Source organism: Setaria viridis, chromosome 2 (assembly GCF_005286985.2).
Source record: "Setaria viridis chromosome 2, Setaria_viridis_v4.0, whole genome shotgun sequence".
Taxonomy (NCBI): domain Eukaryota; kingdom Viridiplantae; phylum Streptophyta; class Magnoliopsida; order Poales; family Poaceae; genus Setaria; species Setaria viridis.
Window position 1 is genome coordinate 47440217 of NC_048264.2, and position 21597 is coordinate 47461813.

Below are 21597 nucleotides of genomic sequence, written 5' to 3' on the forward strand. Positions count from 1 at the left end.
TACTTGAAGATTATCTGTGATTAACGAAAATTCTTCAAGTGCTCAGATCGATGGACCGATTTGCGCTGACTGAAGGTCCATGTGATTCCCATCAGGAGCAGGTCTCGGTGGTTTAAGCTTGAGTGGCCTGATCTGATGCAGCCATGAGAGAAGCGGCCTAGGCTGAGCTGAAAACAACGAGGCGTGTCCTTGTTGCACTGTAGCAGCGTGGATCATACCAATAGCATACTGCACTTTACAGTTTGCAAACTCATGTGCAGAAAGGACGTTCCCCTTTTGAGGCTGCTTTTCTTTCTTTCTTTTTTCTGCGAGAATTTTGAGACAAATAATTAATAGGATGACGGCTTTTGTTTATTGAGAGGCAGGCAGGGACCAGACAGGCAAAGCTTGGTCATCCATCCTGATGTTAATACGTGGCATCGTCCAGAGTCGGCATCCCTTATTCTTTGGGATCCTGCATGCATTACGTTTTGTATGCGTCGCCAGTTCCTGAATGATCATGCCGTGGGATGCAAAATTACATACGGTTCCTGAATCTCTACGATGATGTTGATTTGGTTGGACCGTAGGCTTGCATTCATTAGTTTACTGATGATGATGATGAGGTTGCAGAAATGCAGAGCATGATTCAACACGAGCAGAGCGTGAGCTGTTTTTTAGACGAAATCATCAAGTTCCATTCATCCTTCACATGAGGTATTTTAAAGCTGCCCCGCTTCCCCGCCATGCCTCCTCTTCCACTTAACGCACCAAGAGCATCTCCAAATTTAACAACCTTAATTAAGCATTGGTTTTCATATATTGATGAACTGCAGGCTGTATACTAAACCTCCAGACAGACCACTGTTGATCCTTGGAAATGCTGAGCGGGCATCTCCCGAAAAGTTGGTCACAAAGGCACAAATCTCAATTATTCTTTCTACTATAAATTATAAAAACGCAGCTACACTTGCCGCCACGCAATAGGATCATCGGCGTTTCAGCACTCTTGATTTCCCAGCAGACTTCTTAGCCTTCTTTGCAGATTTTCCTTGGTCGCACTTGCTGCACAGCCACTCGCCATCTGGGGCAGCTTCAACCGGAGGGTTGCAGCAATCCACGTGCACGCGAACCCCACACCCGGCCTGCTTCCCACCGCTGCCGCCGCATGTCAGCATGAGACCTTCCTGCTCGTTTGATCCGCAGGTAGAACAGCCTACATCAGCCTCGCCTTCCTCTTCGGTGTCGGCATCCATCACGTCTTCTTGGTTCCTCAGTAGCTTCTGCAGGGACTTCTCCGCTAGATCGTGCATGTTGAAGAGGACGTGCTTGCTCAGGGGGTACCCGGGCTTGCACACGTACTCCACCAGGTAATCTGCGCAGATGCAAGGGATGTTGTGCCTCATGAACTCCTGCACCCATGCATCTACACTTGGCATGCCCGTAGATACAACAGCAAAATCGATGCTGGACTTGAGGAACCGGGTGTACGGTGGGGAGGTTGCTAAGATGGTGCCATCACCAGATTTGATCGTGCGCTTTAGTGTGTCCTGTTAGGGAAATAAACATAAATGAGCTAGGTACTGGTATTTCCAATCACAGCCACTAAAAAGATGAATGGTACCAATGTTATCAGGTAAAAACAGCACTTGCCCGATTGGTCTTACCAGTGTTGGAGCAATGCATTCTCCATATATGATGACCCGCATCCCATAAAAAGCACCATGGCCAGTACGCAGCTTCAGTTGGCGCCATTTCCTTGGAGCATCCAAGCTAATTGTATCACCGCTGTTGAGGCCATCACCATGCCACTCAAATGGCTCTTCCTCTAAGAACTTGCCAGCCTCATTGCAAGCAGTCAAGTAATCAGGCCTGAGTATCCACCTTTTTTTCAACAATAAAGGGAACTCATTCGGATTTCATCAAAACATAAAAGAAAAAGGAAGAATGATTATACAACGAGAGTAGAAGTTGAGTTAGAAGGTTTTACCTGCCAGCAGCTGCAGCTGCAAAGAATTTTTCAGTCCTGCGGAGCTCAGTGGTGACAAGATGTGTTGCTTGGAAACACCAGTGATGTGAATCCCTGCAAACTCTGCCTTTCAAACGTCTAAGTATCGCCTTATACTCCTTTCTCAGCAGGCGATGTCCGCTTAACATAAACCAAGTTGGTTCCAACATGTTCAAGGTTCCACGATTATTTCCTTCTATCATACCGCAGTCATCAAGCACAATTTTGCTATTTTGTAATGCTTTTGTGGTGGATTTGGAACTCATGCTGTTGTTTCCTGCTCTTGTTTTGGAAGTGAAATTACTATTGACTGGTATGTTCTCCTTGTCATAATCTGTAGAATCATCCACTAAATCTGCAGTTTTTTGTCTCTTGTTGCTCCTCGATTTAGAACTCTGCATGTCTTTCGATCTCCCTTTTATGGCATCTTTGCATAATGATCCAAAGGTATCATTCGTCCTATCCTCTTTGGTGTTCTGCAGCTCTTGATCCACCATTACCTTGTTAGCATTTCTAGAACTCTGTGCAGCTCTTGCTGATGAGACAGATTTATCTTCAGATACCGATACACTGCCAGATTTTTTCTTTTGGACAGCAGACAATTTCCTCTTGGCTACTACCTTGCGCACTCTGTTGTCTGTTACTTTATTTGCTGTACATACTCCATGGTCAGCTTCACTTGCACTGGTTAAAATCTTTTGATGGTTTTCTTCTCCATTTTGTGGAGGGACCGCCTCACTAAAACTTGACTTTGATGGTATTGTCTCAGTTTTTTCAATAGTTGGTGAATCGGCCATATCAGCATCAGCAGTACGACACCCCTCTGCAACTGATTTACTTGATTTGGAATTTGGCACCCTCTGAGATGAACTTCCTTGATTTTCATCCACACTAGCAGTGCTTGAAAGCTTTCTGTGGCTCCCCTTTGTATTTCTCTGCAGAGGCATATTAACAGACTCTGCCCTGGAAGCCATTAGTGATTCATTCATCTTACGGTTGGGACCCAGAGAGCTGCTCCGAACTTCATTTCTTGATTTGTTGCTCAGGACTTCTGCAGGAAACAAAGGTGTACTTTTGGCAGCATTTGGACTACAACATGCTTCCGCCTGTTGCGTCTCTACGTTTTCATGAGAAGCAACTTTATCGTGCATGGGCTTAGAAGGTGCAACCTCACTTTTGCTATTAATCAATTGAGGAGCTGCTTTACTGCCAGCATTTCGAGACCTCTTGGCACCAAAATTCCTCACTCTAGAAGTTGATACTTTCGGGGGAAATGTTCCATCTTTATCAGTGATCTCGTTAACTGGGATATCCTTAGGATCTGCTTCCAATTCCTGGTGACAAACCACCTTCTCAGGTTTTGAGCAAGGAGCTGCAGCTTCGATTTTGTTTACCTGCTCAGGATCAATCATCTCAGTGTCCTGATTTTGAAGAGAGACACCTGAACTTTCTTTTCTAACTTCAGAATTGACAGAAGGGAATATAGCACAATGCTTCTCAATTGTTGTCTCATGCAGTGCTGGTGCATTTACTTCACCCAGTGCCCCCATATTCTTCTCATTAGCAGAATTTTCAGGAAGCTTTTCTACTTCAGCAGGGCTTGCAAGCTTCAAAGATGTCCTCCTATTACTTAACAAGTTGCTTTTAAATGAGCCAGGCATTTGCTTCTCTGAAAAATTCACAGTTGGACCACTGTTTAGATGACCATCAACTTTGGTAGATTCAGCAGGGCTTCTACCCAGATTAGAAACAGCTGCTTCAGATGCACTTTCCTTGCTTGATAAAGGGCTACTTGATATTCCAGTCTCTGAGTCTGGGGCTTCATTCGGTGCCTTTGAACTGAATGAAGCAAGAATGCTCTTCCTCCTCTGAGCATGTCCACCACCTGATCTATTGACAACATGCTTTATCACTTCATTTTCTTGCAGGCCTTGGGTGTCAGCGTGCCAACTAAAATCCTGATTATTCTTTCTTGGTGTAACATTAAACTCAGTCCTTGACGTATTCCCCTCGAAACACTGAGACGATGTTGTTTGATGAACTGATCTTAAATTAGCCTCAGGTGATACTGACTTTGAAGATCGCCTTCTGGAATAGCCTAAAATTTGGTTATTTCTTGATGCTGACTTGTCTTCTGGTCCTAGATTAGACTCTCGCTTGCGTAGCTTTTCTTCAGCAAATGACTCAGAAATGGTGTGTTGGGGATCAGGTATATGCCCATCATCCTTCTGATCTACCTTTCTGCTCATTTCTGTTGAGTGTACTGTTTTCTTGGAGCAATTTTCTTCAGAAGAGTTTGACTGAAGATCATTGTTGACATTGAACTGATTGGAGCTGTGCGTAGAGTTCCTGTCAATATTCTTTGTGTTGTCTGCTGGAATAGCAGTAGCAATGCTTTTATGTACACTGGGAGTACAGAGGGTACTAGCCCTAGTGTCAGGTTCCCTTTTGTGATCACCTTTAGCTTTATCCCTACTGACCTGATCTGCAGGAGACTCACAATTCTCACTCTCATAAACGCGAGAGGGGCAAGTTTTATGGGCATCCCCATCAACAGAAATTGTAGCATATTTTGTGTCAGGGGCACCTCCTGAATCAGCTCTGATGCCAAATGACTTTGTGCTCGCATCTTCTGCTTTCATAATCGGTTCTGGAGTGCCCAAGTGTCTTCCTGTAGCACCATCTGCATTGCTAGTAGAGATAGTAGGACCTCGAATGGGTGCACCCACAGCAGAATCAACATGAGATTTTGTTCTAATCTCTGCAACAGGGGTGCTTCTGATAATATGTCTACCACTTGATGAGCCTCTACCAACATCTTCTCTTTCATCTTCAGAGTCCTTAGCTTGTGCTTCCATTATCTCTACTTCCCAACCACTGGATCCAATAAATTACCAGAGTTAGAATAAAATAAGAGCATCGCGTATACTATTATACTACTCCTGGAATATAAGAACGATACGATCCTCAGGATATTGAATGATACATAAAATAGAAAGCATCAGAGAAAAAAGAAATGAGGGTACACTTACCTTTTCGTATAATCATCAACTGGAAGAATCTCCCATGCCTTTAAGCTGTGGTAACAGCATATACAATACTTCAGTACAAATAATCATGGCACTATACAATAACTATTTTTGGGGGTAGACTGGTTAGATCACATACCATTCTTCCAGCCACCGGTGATTCACAATTTTGATGTTCACCTGTCTAGCAAGTTCGTATTTCTCACCTAGCACAATTTAGAAAAGTGGTTGACGAATGACATTCAAATAATAGTGCAACTGATGATTGAAACTACAAGTTCAAAATTTTCAGGAGAATGTTCAGAGGAATGCTTTGGTTAAATTATTGCATTCTTGTTGAAATTAAGGCCAACTAAATACAGGAAAGAAAGATCAAAATTTGTATTGCCAATGTAAGCAACTACCAGCAGCGCCCATAAATGAACATGTTAGCACCTTTATAAGAAAATGGAGGACAAATGAGCCTCGAAATTGCCAAATCAATGCATTGAATAGATGGGCGTATATCTCTAAATGGACTAATGAGTAAAGACTGAAGTACACTAATGGCAACACAAGTTCAGTGTAAAGTATATAGTATACAAAACTATGAAGAAATACCTTCAAACTTGTAACAAATGAGATGGGTGTCTTCGCTTGCTCTCAAAGACTTGGAGAAGTGCGCTCCCATCAAAGAAACCATTCTCTACATTTGATATCAATAAATCATGAAACGACTGTAATGAGGGTGACTAAACAATTTGGTTTTTGGACTTGATTCTGAAAATAAACTACCCCCATTAAGCATCTGCCACATGTGGCTCTACTCCTATAGCAAGCTGAGAATTTGTCATTCAGTGGGCATGTTGATTTGGAAGACGTCTGGTCTTAGAAAAATGGAATGAATGGTACAACAAAGAAATGTCAAGAGAGGAACAGAAAATAAGTGCCAGAGCAAAGAGAACAACAAAAACAAAGGTCCTAACACATGCTCTCTTCATCAACTGAAGGCAATCATAATAACTTGGCTACACACTGTTTATGTGCGGTGGAATGAAACAAAATTGGAAGACATGAGGAATGGATCGAAGTAGCATCGTTTACCATACCATTATGTCTTCACGCCAACTCTTCTGGTACCCCGTCAAGCAAATGTGAAGTTCATCACTACCCGGAATGCCTTTGACATCTCTGACTGGCGTGTATATTACCTGGCAAATTAAGAACAAGCACCTTCACAGCCTCAGATTAATCAGTAGAAAATACTAATTCGCATTAAATTACTAATTTTAGAGAAAGGACTTAAGCATGGTGAATTGGTGATACCCTACTGAAAACCACTTGCGTAGTTTATTGTTCAAGAGACACAAGCGCTATAGTTAGGCATAGAATGCAGACAGAGAAGCGAGACTGACCCGATCTGCATCAGCCAACTCTCCAAGTTCGAAGCTGTCCTCCACCCAATGCTCGGTGACAACCTTCTTCTTGTCCTTCCGCGCCGCCACGCATACTGGGTCATCCTGCATTTTTTTTTTGTTGACACATGTGAAGCGAATCAAAGGTGACCAAACTAGCAACCGAAGGAACAAGACAATCGCAGGTAGAAGTAGAACTGAACTCACATATAAGGTGCCGGAAACTATGACGTGGGTGCAGTCCCCGTCCCAAGCCCCGGCGTGGACGCCGCCGCACCGTTCTATCTCTAAGCGATACTGCGAATGAAGGAAACCGCATCAATGGAATCGGAACGGGATCGGATCGAGGCGCGGCGGGGGGAGAGGGAGGCGGCGCGCGCACCTGGGACTCGGAGACCGTGTTGAAGCCGTAGAGCGCGAAGCGGACGCCGGCGAAGAGGCGCGCTTCGGCGTCTCCGTCGGCGTGCGGGGGCATGAGGAGATTGGGGTTAGGGTTGGAGGTCGCCGCGAATTGTTGCGCGCGTCGCGTGATTCCTTTGGGAATGGGGAAATGGGATTCGAAAACGGAGGAGGGAAATGAGGATTTTGCTTTTCGCGGCGCGCGGCGCGGGCTATCGGGCTGGACGAGGAGACCATGGGCCGACGACTGTTGGGCTTTATTTTCGATACCCATTCTTTTTTTTTAACTAATTTTCGTTTCAGGTTTGTTCATCTCAAGGGCGGGGGAAGATGAAGATGGACTTTTGCAACTCTGCACATCCCTTATTGCCTGGGGATGGAGGTGGTAGGATCCATCGGGAAGTAATAGAGGCATTCGGCGTGTCCCCAAAGCAAGCGATATTCTGCTTTCGCGCTATTCATATCCATCGGTCACATGTACAGATGAAAGCAGGGAAATGATGATTGCAAAGATTAATTGCACCAAGCATGCATTTCCTTGCTGAATGCTGATCATTAGTAATTCTCTACTCACAGTTGGTTCAACAAGGCATAGGCAGCCACAAACCATTGCGTGCATGTCGATCTCTGCAGCCGCAAGCAAACCATAAAATCCAATACAGATATGCCAAGGATGGTATCTATCCCTGGCATGTACCGGCAGACAAAGGAAACAATGCAAGAACCGATTGTTGAACAAACACAAAGGATCATCGGCTACTAGCTGTGGATGATGTGCGCGCACTTGGCCTTCATCCAGCGGAGCCCCCTGCGGATGGACGCCTTCACCTTGCCCTCCACCCGGTACGCCTTGTACCCGGCCACCCGCCTCCGCCGCTTCATCTCCGCAGGGTCGCCGCCCCACAGCCACCGCCCGCCGCCCTTCTTCTTCCGCTGCGCATCACCATGCTCCTCGCCGCCGCCGTAGGGCCGGTACGAAGGGGCCATGGCGATCTTCTTCTCTTCCGGTTATCAAGTTGGGGGTGGGAGGAGCTAGAGATAATGAGCCTGCCCTGAGCGTCTCGGATCCCTGCAGCGGCTTCCTTTATTTGGAGATGGTGGATCGAGAGAGACGACTCAGGCTCAGACACCAGTCAGTCAGCAGAAAACAAAGCAATGAATAACAAGGCTGCAGCAGACCTGCAGACGTTGCTGAGATGAGGATGAATGGACCAACAACAAGAGAACGAGAATAAATGAAGCGCAGCGATTCTTGCCGGGCCGCCAGCGGCATCCTATGCCAACGTCTCAAGAATAAACTGCCGTCTCGTCCCATCTCGTATCGTCTCAGTGGGTGTTTGGATACGAGGTGCTAAACTTTAACAGTGTCACATCGGATGTTCGGATGCTAATTAGGAGAACTAAACATGAGCTAATTATAAAATTAATTGCAGAACCCTGTGCTAATTCGCGAGACGAATCTATTAAGCCTAATTAATCCACCATTAGCAAATGGTTACTGTAGCACCACATTGTCAAATCATGGACTAATTATGTTTAATAGATTCGTCTCGCGAATTACACTCCAACTGTGCAATTAGTTTTATAATTAGTCTATATTTAATACTTCTAATTAGTATCCAAACATCCGATGTGACGGGTGTTAAACTTTAACATGTTGGAGCCAAACAGGCCCTCAGCCGTCCGGTCGGAAAGTGCATCTCTGTTGGACTGCTGCCACGTGAATGCAGGCAATGGAAGGCTCGTTTGGATGTCGACATTGAAGCTCGGAATTGGCACCCGAATTCTGCTGTTTGGACGGTTTTGGAATTGATGGTCGTGATCTTACTCCAATACCATATGGTCCAGCTACCGAGCCACCCCGTTTCGTATTAGGTGAAAATCACCCTCCCCTCCTCCCGCATCTCTCTCTCTCCCTCTCTCGCAACTCTAACCTCCCCCTTTGTCTCCGCTCGAGCTGCCCCCGCTCCACCATCTCCCTCCGCTCGAGGCTCGTTGCCCCACTATCTCCCTCCGCGGACCGCGCCACCCCTCCATCTCCGATCTCCGGCCGCCGGCCGCCTTCTTCCCCTCAGCACGAGCCGTGCCACCCCATCATCTCCTCCCCGGCATGCCGCGCACCAGTCCCCGGACACGAGAGTGGCGCGACCTTCTCCTGCGAGTCAAGGGCGGCGCGGGTGAGCTCTGTCCGCTTACCTTCTTCATTGCCGGCAGCATCAACCCCCTTATCTTCTTCCTTGCGCGGATCCGGTAGAGGCGTCGCCGCTCTCTTCCTCTCCATGTGTAATGTTCCGGAAAAATTCACCAAGTTAAATCACTCGCTAAAAATCATTTTCAAAATCTTTTCACTGTTTGAGCTCCAAAATCCCATCTTCCCAGCGATTCCGCCGTCCCAACACCAAAGCCAACCACTATCCATTTTCTTTCTTTTTCACCCGCGCGTCACGCATCGTTGCTAGCCCGACCGCTTTCGCAAATCTCCGACGACCACCCACCATTATCTTCCTTTTCCTCTCCGCGAGTCACGCCGCACGTGCTCGCGACCGTTTCCACAATCGCCGCCATCTCTCCCTCTCCTTTTCTTCTCTTTTCCCTTCCTCTTTTTCCCTTTTTCCTTTTCCTTTCTCTTTTCCTTCTCTTTCCTTCCTTTTTCCCTTTCTTCCTCCTTCTCCCGCGCCATCTGGCCGCGCAAGCCACCGCGCTCCCCCTGCCGCGCACGCCACCGCGCCTACCTCCCCGCGCACCGTGCACTTGCACCCGACCCTAGCGCCACCGCCTACGCGCCGCGCTCGCCACCGCACCCCAGCCCCACACCCACCGCTCGCCCCAGCGCCTGCCCCTAGCCCCGCGCGCACGCGCCCCACCCCGCACGCCACTGCCTGGCCCTGCACGCCTGCCCACCTCGTCGCGCGCGCCCCGGTCCTGTCCTGCCGCGCTCGCACTTCGCCACCGCGACACGCCACCACTCCTGCCGCTGGCGTGCCGCCCATCGCCAAGTCTCCGCGCCACCCGCTACAGTGCCACCTTGTGCCCAACCATCCCGGCCGCCATTAACGTTGCCTGCCACCTCCCTTTGCGCCACCCGTTGGCCGTCCCCTCCCTCTCGCCTCCAGCCTATAAAAGACCCTCCACTCCACCCTCCACTCCACCACAAGCACCCCCGACCATCTCCCTTCCCTCTCGAGCTCCCCAACGCCGCCGCCCATAACCGCCACCACCGCATTCTGCCCGCCGCCGTGGAGCCGCCCCTTCAAGCCACCCCAGCCCGGGGTGAGAAGAGGAATCGGTCCCTCTCGGTCTCCTCCCTCTTTTCCCCCACTTCCCAGCCACTGTCGGCTGGCCGACCGCCCAAGCCCGGCCTTCCTCCCCTAAATCTATTCGAGAAGAAGGCAGTTTTGCCTTTAAGGCCCCCCTCTTTACCCCTATTTATATCGAGACCCTTCCCCCTTCTCTTTTCCTTTTCCATCAGAAGCCCCTCCCTCCCTCAAGTTCTTTACAAAAAGTCCCTGAACCCTTCAAAACCAGCCCCTAAACACCTTCTTGCCGACATTTTATGCACCAAACTTCCTCCTATGCACTCCAAATTCGACCACGTCATTCCTAAACATATTCCCGCCGAGTCATCTACAAATTCCTTGAAAATACTCTTCTTCCTCTATATTTGGTTCTCACTCTCTCCGAGCTCAACAAGTAAAACTTTATTTTCTTTTATTTATTGTGTGCCTGCTTGTGTGTGCCATAGACCGTGGAGTGACCGAGGAGGAGGAGCGTGAAGAGGAGCTTGATGGCCAGTACCTCGAGCAGAAACTCCCGGAAGGTTTTGAGGACGGCAAGTCTAATCCCATCCTTTGATGCATATTTATCCTAGTTTTTCAAACACAACCTATTGGCATGTTTTATAAAATTGTATATTGTTTTACTGCTAAAAACCCGGTTGGATAGCCACCCCTTGATTGTTATGATTATTCCTTGATGTCCTAGAATTATCTCTAAATATGATATGCTCTGTTTGGATGATAATTACTGCTAGAACGCTTAGGACCTTGTTACTCATTTTATTACAAATCATGACTACAATGTCTTTTATCAAAGAATAAAGGTGTGAGTGTTTTAAAGGAGGAAATGGATTTTGGGAAATAAAATAAAACAAATGTTTAGATGAGACGGGTGGGTGTTTCTTGTGTGAAATACCAAGTCGGGCTTGTACCTTAGTGGTTGAGCAGGTTGGGAGATATCCGTCTTGTCATGGTTAAGGCCCGAGTTGATGTGTCATCTTGCCTAACCCAATTTATCATGCAACCACTCGACCTTTGTATGCGGCGAAGGCTTAGCATAAATCCCACTAGCTGGTCTGTTAGCCATCAGGAGAGTTGGTGAGCAACGGAAGATCATTGAGGAGTAAGTCTTTATGACTTAGGTCCCGGTTAAGACCTCGTTGGTAGGTCGTTAACCCCTTGGTTGCTTTCGTGTTGGCTAGTCAGGTCTTAGCTAAGGTGGGTAATGACTTTGATAGGATCCGCACTGACACTAAAATGATCGTGCTGTGGTACCCTACTTGTGGGTAAATTATACATCTCTGCAGAGTTAAAACCTATTTGAATAGCCGTGTCCATGGTATTGGACGAGTTAAGGTTTGGGCACGTAACTAGCTTTTGGGAGATTGATGATTTTTCATGTTGTGTGTTGGATTTTGGAAGTGTTCAGCAGTTGTGCAGTGAGCTACCATGGACGGGAGTCCGGTAGTATTAAAAATTGGATAATTTGTGTAAGATCAAGCCCACTTAATGATTCGGTTACTAAAGAAATACTTTACGAAAACCCTTTTGAAAATGAACCCTTGCATGTGTTAAAAATCTAGCTTTATTGCAAATTAACCTTAACCTTATCCTTGATTGACTTGTGGATATTCTTGTATTATCCCCCTCCATGGATGGGGTTGAACTTATTGAGTACTTTTGTACTCACCCTTGTTTTGTTGCTTCAGAGGAAGACCCGTACTTCGTTGTTGAAGACATCGAGTAGGAGGTCGCTTCCGCACCCAACGTTGTCTGTGGCGTTGACCCTTCGCAGGATGTTTCCGCTGACGTGTAGTCCCGAGTGTTGTTTCTGGATAGTAGCTTGGATCGTTACCGTTGTTTATTTACTTATCGTTTTGGTGTGGCTTTCGCGTCTGCTCCCTCGGGAATTGTATGGTTTTTGAACCATCTGTTGAATAAATATGTTATCAACCTCCTGGGACTGATATTTGTATCACATTTAGTCTCTGCTTATGTGGGACGCTTCACCATAGGCGATGGATCTAGGCAGCGAAGCCGTGGAGCTCAGGCATCTCTCTCTTCCCCTTCCTCTCTCCCTCCCCCCCTCCCTCTCTCCCCTCAACGGGCGCCACCAGCAGGGTGACGAGGTGGCTAGTGGGTCGTGCTTGCACGTGGAGCAGCGGTCGTCGGCGTGGAAGAAGGCGGAGCTTGTATGTTCAAATAGGATTTGAATTGGGCTGCTTCTTATGATTCCAAAAGCCAATTGAATGACATCTAGAATTTGACATGCATCGCGTTTCAATACCTTGGCTGATTTGGCAGTGAACCTAATTCAATTCCATGTTTTCCAATATCAACATCCAAAAAGAAATTCATTCCACGATCTCGATCACAATTGCGATGGAGAATGCAACGCACACATACAGGATGTTTTGGCACAGGTCGGATATTTATCCATTTTCTAAAAAAACATACAGAATGCTTGGGGTGCAAAATTGCGGTCGTATTTGTGCAGTCTGTAATCAGATCGGGCAATGCGTCGAGACGATGTTCGCAGGTGGCCATGGCGAGCGCGCTGGAGGCGGAACTTTGTGACGCGGAGCAACCGGTGTCCATGTCCAGCGTCACCTCTCCCCCGCCGGTGTTGAGGGGCTCGAGGATGCAGAATTCCGCGTCGCCCATGCCGGCAAGCGTCATGAAGCTCTGCCTCAGGACGCCGTCCTCCGGATCTGCGACGAAGAGCCCGTCCGCCTTGACGAGCTCCCAGTCCGGGCGCGGTGGGCGGGAGCGGGACGACGTCGCAGGCGCACACGTAGCCGGGCATCGAGCGTGGCGTCGTAGTGGCCCTGGCCTCGGAAGGGCAGCAGCCAATCGCCGTTATACGCGGTGTTTGATTAGTGATGACCAAGAGGTGGAGTAACCAGCAGCAGCAGCAACATAAGTACTCTATAATCATCATCACCAACAACATACTAATCCATTGCATTCCGTTCCCATTCATCGTCTCCCTCACCTAATTGACGCGTTCGGTCCCGATTAAACAAAGCAAATCATTAATTCTATTCAGGCAGCTGGAGTGCTGTGGGCTCCCGAGGGTCCTTAAACGGTAACGAGTGCAGTAACTAACCTCTTGCTTTGTTGCCATTAGGAGTCGGTAATACTTACTACACTCCTGGATTTTCTAGTAGCAGTAACATGTTACGGAGTTGTAGTGATGAACTATGAAAAATGCTTGCCCTGTCCATCATCCTAAGATGAGGAGAGTGAGATGCAGGCGGGGCTGTAAAGTGCAGGGCAGCACACCACATGGCCTGGCCTGGCACAGCAACCAATCGCCTGGCCAGGTCACTTAACTACCTACTAATCCAAAGGAAAAGGGATAATCGCAGTGAGCACCCTCACCTGATGGGCTGACCGACCAACCAGCTGGGCTTAGCTCACCTCCACACCACTCCACCGTCTCCCTCGAATTATAGAGGAGAGCGAGGAGGGCTTTGTCTCTCCTTCCAATTCCATTGCTGCTTCTGCTTGTTGGCTTCCTCCGATCCTCTCCGTCTCCGCGGCGCCTCTGCCTCTTCCTCTTCCTCTTCCTCTGCCGCTCTCCCTCTCCCCCAAATCCCACCCAATTTCAGGCCTTTGCAGCACCACCACCAAGCTCTGCTCTGCTCTGCGTCCCTTCCTCCGCGCCACGAATGCTGTGTTCTACCACTACTGTAATTATTAGGAGGACCTAGGCAGGCGGTAGGTGCGGCCACCGATGGCGACCGCCGCCAGGGAGACGCGTCTGCTGCCGCCACCGCTGCCCCTCGCCACGCTCATCGGCCGGGAGCTCCGTGCCGCCGGCTCCGAGCGCCCGACCCTGCGCTACGGCCACGCAGGCTTCGCCAAGCGCGGGGAGGACTACTTCCTCGTCAAGCCCGACTGCCTCCGCGTCCCTGGAGATCCCTCATCGGCATTCTCCGTCTTCGCCGTATGCTCCCTCTCTTTTCCTGGCTGCTGCTTCCTCATCTCACGCCCGCTGCCTGGATCTGGCGCCGCAGGTCTTCGACGGCCACAACGGCGTCTCCGCGGCGGTCTACAGCAAGGAGCATCTGCTCGAGCACGTCATCAGCGCGCTGCCGCCGGACATCGGCCGCGACGACTGGCTCCAGGCGCTGCCGCGCGCGCTCGTCGCCGGATTTGTCAAGGCCGACATCGATTTCCAGCGCAAAGGTCGCCCCGATCGCATCTCCTTCCCGAACCCCCCCCCCCCCCCCCCCTCTCTCTCTCTCTCTCCTCCCCCCCCTTCAGCTCTAGTAATTATTTAGACCTCAAAAAAAATAACACCTTTTCTCTCGCTCTGTGCCTGCCAACTCAAACTCAGGCGAGGTGTCGGGAACCACGGCAACGCTGGTCGTCATCGACGGCTTCACCGTCACGGTCGCGTCCGTCGGGGACTCGCGCTGCATCCTCGACACGCAGGGCGGCGAATTGCAGCTGCTCACCGTCGACCACCGCCTCGAGGAGAATGCGGAGGAGCGGGAGCGCGTCACGGCCAGCGGCGGGGAAGTCGGCCGCCTCAATCTCTTCGGAGGCCAGGAGGTCGGTCCTCTCCGGTGCTGGCCAGGTGGCTTGTGCCTTTCAAGATCCATCGGGGACACGGATGTTGGGGAGTTCATTGTGCCCATTCCACATGTCAAACAAGTCAAGGTTCATACCAATCATTTGCAGAATGCAGGGGATTTCTAGTCTACTCTGCTATGATGCATCTTATGCTGACTTGTGAAAATGTTCTTTTTTATTTGCAATTTCAGTTATCAAATGCCGGAGGAAGGCTAATTATAGCGTCAGATGGCATCTGGGATGCACTATCCAATGAAGCAGCTGCAAAGGCATGCCGAGGATTGCCTGCAGAACTGGCTGCAAAGCTTGTGGTTAAGGTAATTCTGCGTATAGCTCTCGAAGCTCGAAGATTTTTTTTGGAGCATAAGCATGACTGACTCAGTTTCTAATTTCAACGTCCCCTGTTATCTGTGCAGCAAGCTCTGAAAACAAGTGGGCTGAAGGATGACACCACCTGTGTAGTTGTGGACATTATACCATCCGATCATTTGACATCACCGCAATTGTCTCCAAAGAAAAATCAGAACAAGTTGAAGTCACTTTTCCGTAGAAGGTCTCATAGTTCAGTTGGAAAGCTTGGAGGCAAGTCTGCTTCAATTGGTTCTGTGGAGGAGTTATTTGAAGAAGGGTCTGCGATGTTAGAGGAAAGGTATGTCATACTTGATATTGCTCCACTGTATTCTTCTTGGTCAATTTCTTTGTCATAATTCAGTACTTCAGTATTATTTATGTTGTGCAATTTAGTGAGGTATTACACAAATTGGACTTTGATGTAACATATGTAACGCATAAATGGTCACATGTGTTTAGCATGGAATGGTCAGGTAGTAGGCTGCCTTGTTAATTTCTTAGAGCATCTGGACAACCTGTTGTATCTCTACTGGCTTTGCCTTTCAAACCTATCCTCATTGTTGACTTAGATTATCTCTATACATGTTCAATGAAGCTTTCTTTGACATGTCGCATCAGTTTTATTCTGAGATTCCAGAGCTATTTTAGTAAATAATACGTAGAACAAACGAACATAGCCAATTTTTTTCCTAAACTAGACCACTGATGGTACTTTGCCTGTGTTCTGTATAGGTGATGAAAATGTTTAGCTCAATCTGGTGTGCTATATACCATGACTCTAGGAATCAGTTTCACAGCCTAACTTACCTTTTCTTTCTTTCTTTTCCTACGAGTATCTTAGTAAGATAAACAATATTGGTTCTTTTGATTTTTTTGAATTAGTTTTATGAACAGAACAATATTGGGTCCAGGTGTCATATCACATCACACCTACATTTGAACCTCTTATCTCTAGATGGCAGTATGGCACATAAAATATTTCAGCTGGGAGCCAGGGATAAGCAAACACCTTTTTTTCCTTTTAGAAAGATACAAACACTTGTCCATGGTTAGGACTTTGAAATGCATATTGAACTTTGAGGCTTTGTGGTTTTCAATTGCTACCTTGGATTGCTGCTGCATTTGTTGTTGAGGAAGACTAATCTGCTCGCACCTCTGTGTTTGCTCCTAAATAACATTAACAACAAAGCCTTACTGTTGCAGGCTCGGTAGGAATTTGTCCTTGAAAGCAGCTTCACCACCTTTCCGTTGTGCAATCTGCCAAGTGGACCAAGAACCATTTGAAGGTTTGATGACAGATAATGGTGATGGTTACTGCTCTTCCCCGTATGCGCCATGGGGCGGTCCACATCTTTGTTTGGACTGTCGGAAAAAGAAAGACGCTATGGAAGGTAAAAGATCTAGCCGCTCTACAGCATGCAGGTGAAATGAATCAAGACTCTGCTGAAGACAAGCCTGCTGCTGGGTGCAGAAACTAAAGAGAGGATAATAAGCTGCTGGATCCAAGTATAATTGTTTGCTGAAGAGTAACTAACTGTATTCTCAGCCTGGTACAAAATATTGGCTGCTAAGTGCTAACCAGTTTGTTGTCTACGTACAACCCCAACTGAAAAGTTTGATATTCTTGAGGAATTAGTTAAAAATAATTCGGAGCTTGTAGTTTTGATGTACCCTATAGTGTGTCTCGCCTTGTGCAGGGAAAATTGGCCTGCCTAGTGTTGTCTGTGGATCTTTCTTTGAATAGCTATCGATGGTGCTCTTTGGATTAATTGTGGAATGTATTTTTTGCTGGAACTGAAGTACGAAACGTGTGCTGATGTGTAAAACACCTGCTCTGCTCGTGCTGAATTGGCTTGCAGACATGCTGTTTTATCTTTGAGTTTTGAGCTGTTGATAGATAGAACAATTGAACTGCAGTAAGGGGATTCATCAGGAGATGTAGCATCATACCAAACCGTTTGATCTACATCCAAAATGCAAATGGGGCAAAGTAACATCCAAAATCCAAAATGCAAATGGACCGAATGATAATTGAGTTTCAACAAATTGATAATAGTAGTATAGTAAGCAAAAAGAATGACGGAACCGGATTAAAGTGGCAAGTTACAGCAGCAACAGCAGAGCTGAGGCAAGCAGACACAGCAGCATAGTGATGACGACACCACGATTTGTCTTGGCCCCCTGGCTCGGTATCCTCAGTGGCATGGCGCACTCGTCGCCGTTGAAGAAGACCTTGGACGGGAAGCCATCTCCGGCAAGGACGTCGATGCCGGGGGTCGTCTTCTTGGTGAAGGAGAGCACGGACTGCAGCTTGCCAGGCACCGGGTAGTCGACGCCGCTCATGTTGGTCTCCCTGAGCAGGAAGTTGAAGCCTTCCCTACCCTTGATGAAGATGGTGCTGTTCCCGACGGCCGTGGCGTTGAAGGAGTAGGCCTGCTCGAACCCGGCGTAGGCCTTGTCCATGACGACGGCGGTGAACCACTCCTGCATGTCCGCGTCGCCCCAGTTGAAGAGCGTGAGCCGCGCGCTCCAGCCGCCGGAGAAGTCGGTGGCCACGTGCCAGTTGATGCTGACGCCGCAGAAGTCGCCGCAGGGCATGGGGTTGGGCACCGCGAAGCGCTTCTGGTCCGCCCACGAGAGCGCCTCCTTGGCCCGCCTCTCGAACGGCATGAGCAGCGCGAAGGGCGGCAGCAGCATCGCCGGCGCCGTCGTGCTGCAGGACGCCGACACGGCCGGCTGCTGGCTGGCGGGGCAGCCACACGCGCACGTCCGGCAGGGGATCACTGACTCGTTGTAGAAGGACGAGAAGGACACGCAGCACCTGGGCGGCTTCGACGACTTGGCCGTCGTGGAGGTGGTGATGTTGCACACCACCTGCCACGACGCCACGGCCACCGTGCTCGACGCGAGCCCGCTGGGGTCCGGGAACTCCGACGGGCTCACCGGGACCGGCTGCCCGCACGCGTACTCCGGGTTCAGCGGCGACGCGCCGCGGACCTCGAAGCTCGCCGGCGGGTAGAGCCTGGTCCGGTTGAGGTCCGGCGGCATCTTGTAGACCTCCATCTGGAACGCGGACTTGGACTGCGCGACGTCCATGGACTTGGGCAGGATGGTGCCGTTCCGGCAGCAGTGGTTGATCCGGCCGATGGTTGCGTCGTTGGCCCGCGACGGCGGCAGGTCCAGGACGACGGGCTTGCGGTCGCAGCTGAGCACCTTGGAGAAGTCAAGGCCCTTGTAGTACTGGCCCTGGGGACCGTAGAGGCAGGCGGCCGCGCCCACCTCCCGCGGGTAGGCGCCTCTCATGGAGTTGATGAACTCGCCGCGCTGCCACGCCCACGACAGCTGCCAGCCGTCGAGGCGCCCCAGCGGCGCGTCGTTGTCGAGGGTGACGAGCGCCAGGTACGTGGTCTCGTGCGTCTGGAGCACGTCGTAGGTGATCACCAGGTCGCCGGTGCGCCGCGGGAGGAAGGCCGGGTCCGTGGCGGCTCTGGCGTTCCCGGCGGCGGCCGCGGGAGTGAGCACGCAGCAGGTGGAGAGGGACCTGGACACGTTGGTGGCCGGCGGGCAGGTGTAGGACGGGTCGGCGAGCGAGAGCGCGGAGGGGAGCGGCTCGATCGGCTCGGGCCCGGCGAAGAGCGTGCCGACGAGGTTAGCCGTGGCCTGTATCTTGGCGAGGTCGCCGGCCGTGGCGATCGGGGTGAGGAGGTCCGTCTGCGGGTACCCGGTGAAGGACGTGGCGTTGCCGGCGTCCGCGGTGGTGTTGTAGGGCAGGTCGGCCCCGGAGGTGAGCACGGCGCCGTCGACGCCGACGAGGATCTCGCCGTGCACGAAGGTGAGAAGCAGCGCCCAGGAGCGGAGCGGGCGGGTGCCGGCGTTGCGGACGGTGGCGTTGGCGCGGAAGGCGTAGGGCTGGGAGTCGGGGTTGGGGACGAAGGGCCTGATCTTGTCGCGGCCCTGGAGCGTGTAGGTGAGGAGGATGCCGTTGCAGCCGGCGTCAGGCGCTGGAGCCGGCTGCGCGAGCGCGTGCGCGACGAGTAGGAGGAACACGGCGGAGCATGAGACGAAGGGATGGGCGGCGAGGCGCAGGGCCATGGCTGAAGCGCCGGGCAAGCACGGCCGCTGGAGTGGAAGCGTAGACCTGGAATTGGCCGCTTCCATGTACAAGTACAAAAGGTCGCGGGTTGGATCGAGTCTGCGTTGCAAGAGTCCGTCCAAGCAGACGAAGACGACGACCAAGACGAAGCAAGGAAGCTGTCTGTCTATGCTAATGCTGGATTGCAGGACATGTTTGATCTTGTCAAATACGAATAACGGTGGGGGCGGCAATTTTCGCTGCTGATGATTCGAAGCAAGTCTCGCTGTCACACATCACAATGAGCTCTTAGTTTTCAAAGCAGACGGTCAGGAGATGACATTTGGCATCCGGCCAACGGATGACGCGCACACTGGTGGACGGCGGAACCAACCATGGGCCCAAACTCCACAACGGATGGATGGTGGCCCAGACTTCCAAGCCGTCCATAGGCCCAAATAAAGACAGTTTTAGATCCTTTCTTGGACTTGAATGAAGCGGGCCGGTGCGCCGGTAAGGGAGCTGCAGCAGTAATGTTGCGGAAAAAGTCCTATTTACCTCCTTGACTTTGGGCCGATCTACCCCGGACTCGAAAACTGTCCAGACTCCTCGAGGCATGTAAATCGGACACGTGACCCATCCCCCCAACCTGATTCCACTCTGGTTTCATCTGACCTGGCGCCACATCATCACCACCACCACGGCGACTTGCCGACGTGTCATGAGCCCCACCTGTCAGTTTCGTTGACCGCTCGGGAGGGGAGGGGGGGATAAAACATATGCCGCCGTCGTCTTCTCATCCGCCGCCATTCCTCATCCCCTCCCAAACCCTAGCCGAACTCACTCCTATCGAGCCGGCGGGGACAGCTCGACGGGTACTCCCAAACTCATCGGGGAGGTGGTGTTGAATCGCACGTTTGTACTACGGCGGTGATTTTGTGTTCGATTCTTTTATTTTGGGTTGATTTGTTGGATCTAGTGGATGGATGCACTTTAGGTGGTCCCCGTGGGATATTATACTCGATATTGCTGTGGGGAGTGGGGAATGTAGTTTCTTATTCATTCGAGTTGGATTTGTTTAGTCTGGATGGTTTGTTTATTTGGTTATGGCTAGATTCGGCACGAGGCTTAGCACTGTTTGTGTTCGTATTTGCATGTAGGGTGGAAGATCTATTTTGGAATGGATGTCCTAGATGAACTCTGTGTGAGGTTTCATTTCGAGAGCGATTTCTTAAAAGATGGTAAAAAACTGTAGTACTATGGAGGCAACGAAGCACTGTCATACATTGATAGAGATAAGATTTCTTTATCAGAGATAGTGGGTCACCTGCATGACCATTGTGCAGCGTGTGAAGAAATATTGTTGCATCGGTTGTTTCCTGGAAAGGAACCGGAGAATGGGCTTCGTGTTTTAGTTGATGACAAGGCATGCCAGGATATGTCTGATTGCATTGTGGAAGGAGGGGTTGCAGATATTTTTGTGGAGGATGTCCTAGCCCAGATAGGGTCTGATGATGAACCTGTAGATGTGAAAAATGTAAGTGCTTTTGAGGATAAGCTGGTGGATATGGTGGAGCAAGGGAAAGGAGTAAAGGATATAGTGTGCAGATCTGAGTGTAGGGAAAAAGTTGAGAAGGAAATCAAGTTTGTTAAAGAATTCTACAGCAGTCCTAGTAAGAAGGGAAAGGAAGTATGTGAAGGTAGTGGCGAGAAGGATGAGGCAGCCGGCAAGAATGGATCAAATTCTTCAGAAGAAGATGATGAAGATAGTGATTACATGCCTGGTGATGCTTGTTCCTCCGAAGAAGATGATGAAGCTTCTGATATTTTGAAAAGGTTCAAAGCTTTTAAGATGAAGTTGAAGAGTGGTGAAGTGGCTACACTAGATGATGTGGAATTAGGTAGGCATGCTCCAAATGTAGGTGAAACTCAGGATGACAGTGAAGGATATGCTACTCCATATGCTGATTCAGATGATGACGACTCAGTTGACGAGATTGGCAGTGATGGGGAATTAAGAAAGAAGAAAGACCATTATAGGAGGTTCAATTCTAGGGATGAAGTCCCCAAGTTTCAGTTGGGGATGAAGTTCAATGGGAAGAAAGAATTCAAGGATGTTATTATAAGGTATTGTTTGCATGAAAGGAAGGTAGTGAACTTCATCAAGGATGAGCCTACAAGGGTTAGAGCAAAATGTGATTGGCAGCACTGTCCTTGGGTTTGTTTGTGCTCCAAGAACTCCAGAACAACCAGCTGGCAGATAGCAACTTTTATAAATGAGCACATTTGTGCTCCCTCCGTTCGCACTGCAGGGACCAAACAACATCACGCAGATCCACAAGAAGGCCACGGATGAACTCATCAACAGGCCCTTCATACCAACAAATGAAATCACACCCTCCAGAATGCAACAACACAAGTTCAAACATCGATTCAATGTCCAGATCCCTTACAAACAACACATCAAGAACTCAACATTACCTCACCCGAGCACGGTAGCACTTCA

At 49.6% G+C, this 21597-nt stretch overlaps 4 protein-coding genes across 4 annotated transcripts; 1 reads left to right on the forward strand and 3 right to left on the reverse strand.

The window, feature by feature from the left end:
* Positions 1-766: 766 nt before the first annotated feature.
* On the reverse strand, positions 767-7180 carry LOC117843495 (BRCT domain-containing protein At4g02110). Its single transcript, XM_034724102.2, has 10 exons — positions 6793-7180; positions 6618-6707; positions 6411-6515; positions 6105-6206; positions 5617-5701; positions 5156-5222; positions 5020-5064; positions 1970-4864; positions 1647-1863; positions 767-1529 (listed from the first exon to the last, which is right to left on the reverse strand). Exons 1-10 carry the CDS (start codon positions 7081-7083, stop codon positions 969-971), a joined length of 4458 nt encoding a protein of 1485 aa, XP_034579993.2. The 5' UTR covers positions 7084-7180; the 3' UTR covers positions 767-968.
* A 142-nt stretch (positions 7181-7322) lies between these two features.
* On the reverse strand, positions 7323-8271 carry LOC117843497 (uncharacterized). The gene is made up of 2 exons (XM_034724104.2): positions 7989-8271; positions 7323-7891 (listed from the first exon to the last, which is right to left on the reverse strand). Exon 2 carries the CDS (start codon positions 7794-7796, stop codon positions 7569-7571), a length of 228 nt encoding a protein of 75 aa, XP_034579995.1. The 5' UTR covers positions 7797-7891; positions 7989-8271; the 3' UTR covers positions 7323-7568.
* A 5195-nt stretch (positions 8272-13466) lies between these two features.
* Positions 13467-16788, forward strand: LOC117845311 (probable protein phosphatase 2C 33). The gene is made up of 6 exons (XM_034726307.2): positions 13467-14036; positions 14107-14278; positions 14430-14755; positions 14860-14985; positions 15085-15317; positions 16223-16788. The coding sequence occupies exons 1-6, from the start codon at positions 13824-13826 to the stop codon at positions 16443-16445; spliced, it is 1293 nt and encodes a 430-aa protein (XP_034582198.1). The 5' UTR covers positions 13467-13823; the 3' UTR covers positions 16446-16788.
* A 227-nt stretch (positions 16789-17015) lies between these two features.
* LOC117845310 (COBRA-like protein 7) lies at positions 17016-19111 on the reverse strand. The gene has a single exon (XM_034726306.2). It carries the CDS (start codon positions 19109-19111, stop codon positions 17123-17125), a length of 1989 nt encoding a protein of 662 aa, XP_034582197.1. The 3' UTR covers positions 17016-17122.
* Positions 19112-21597: the final 2486 nt, after the last annotated feature.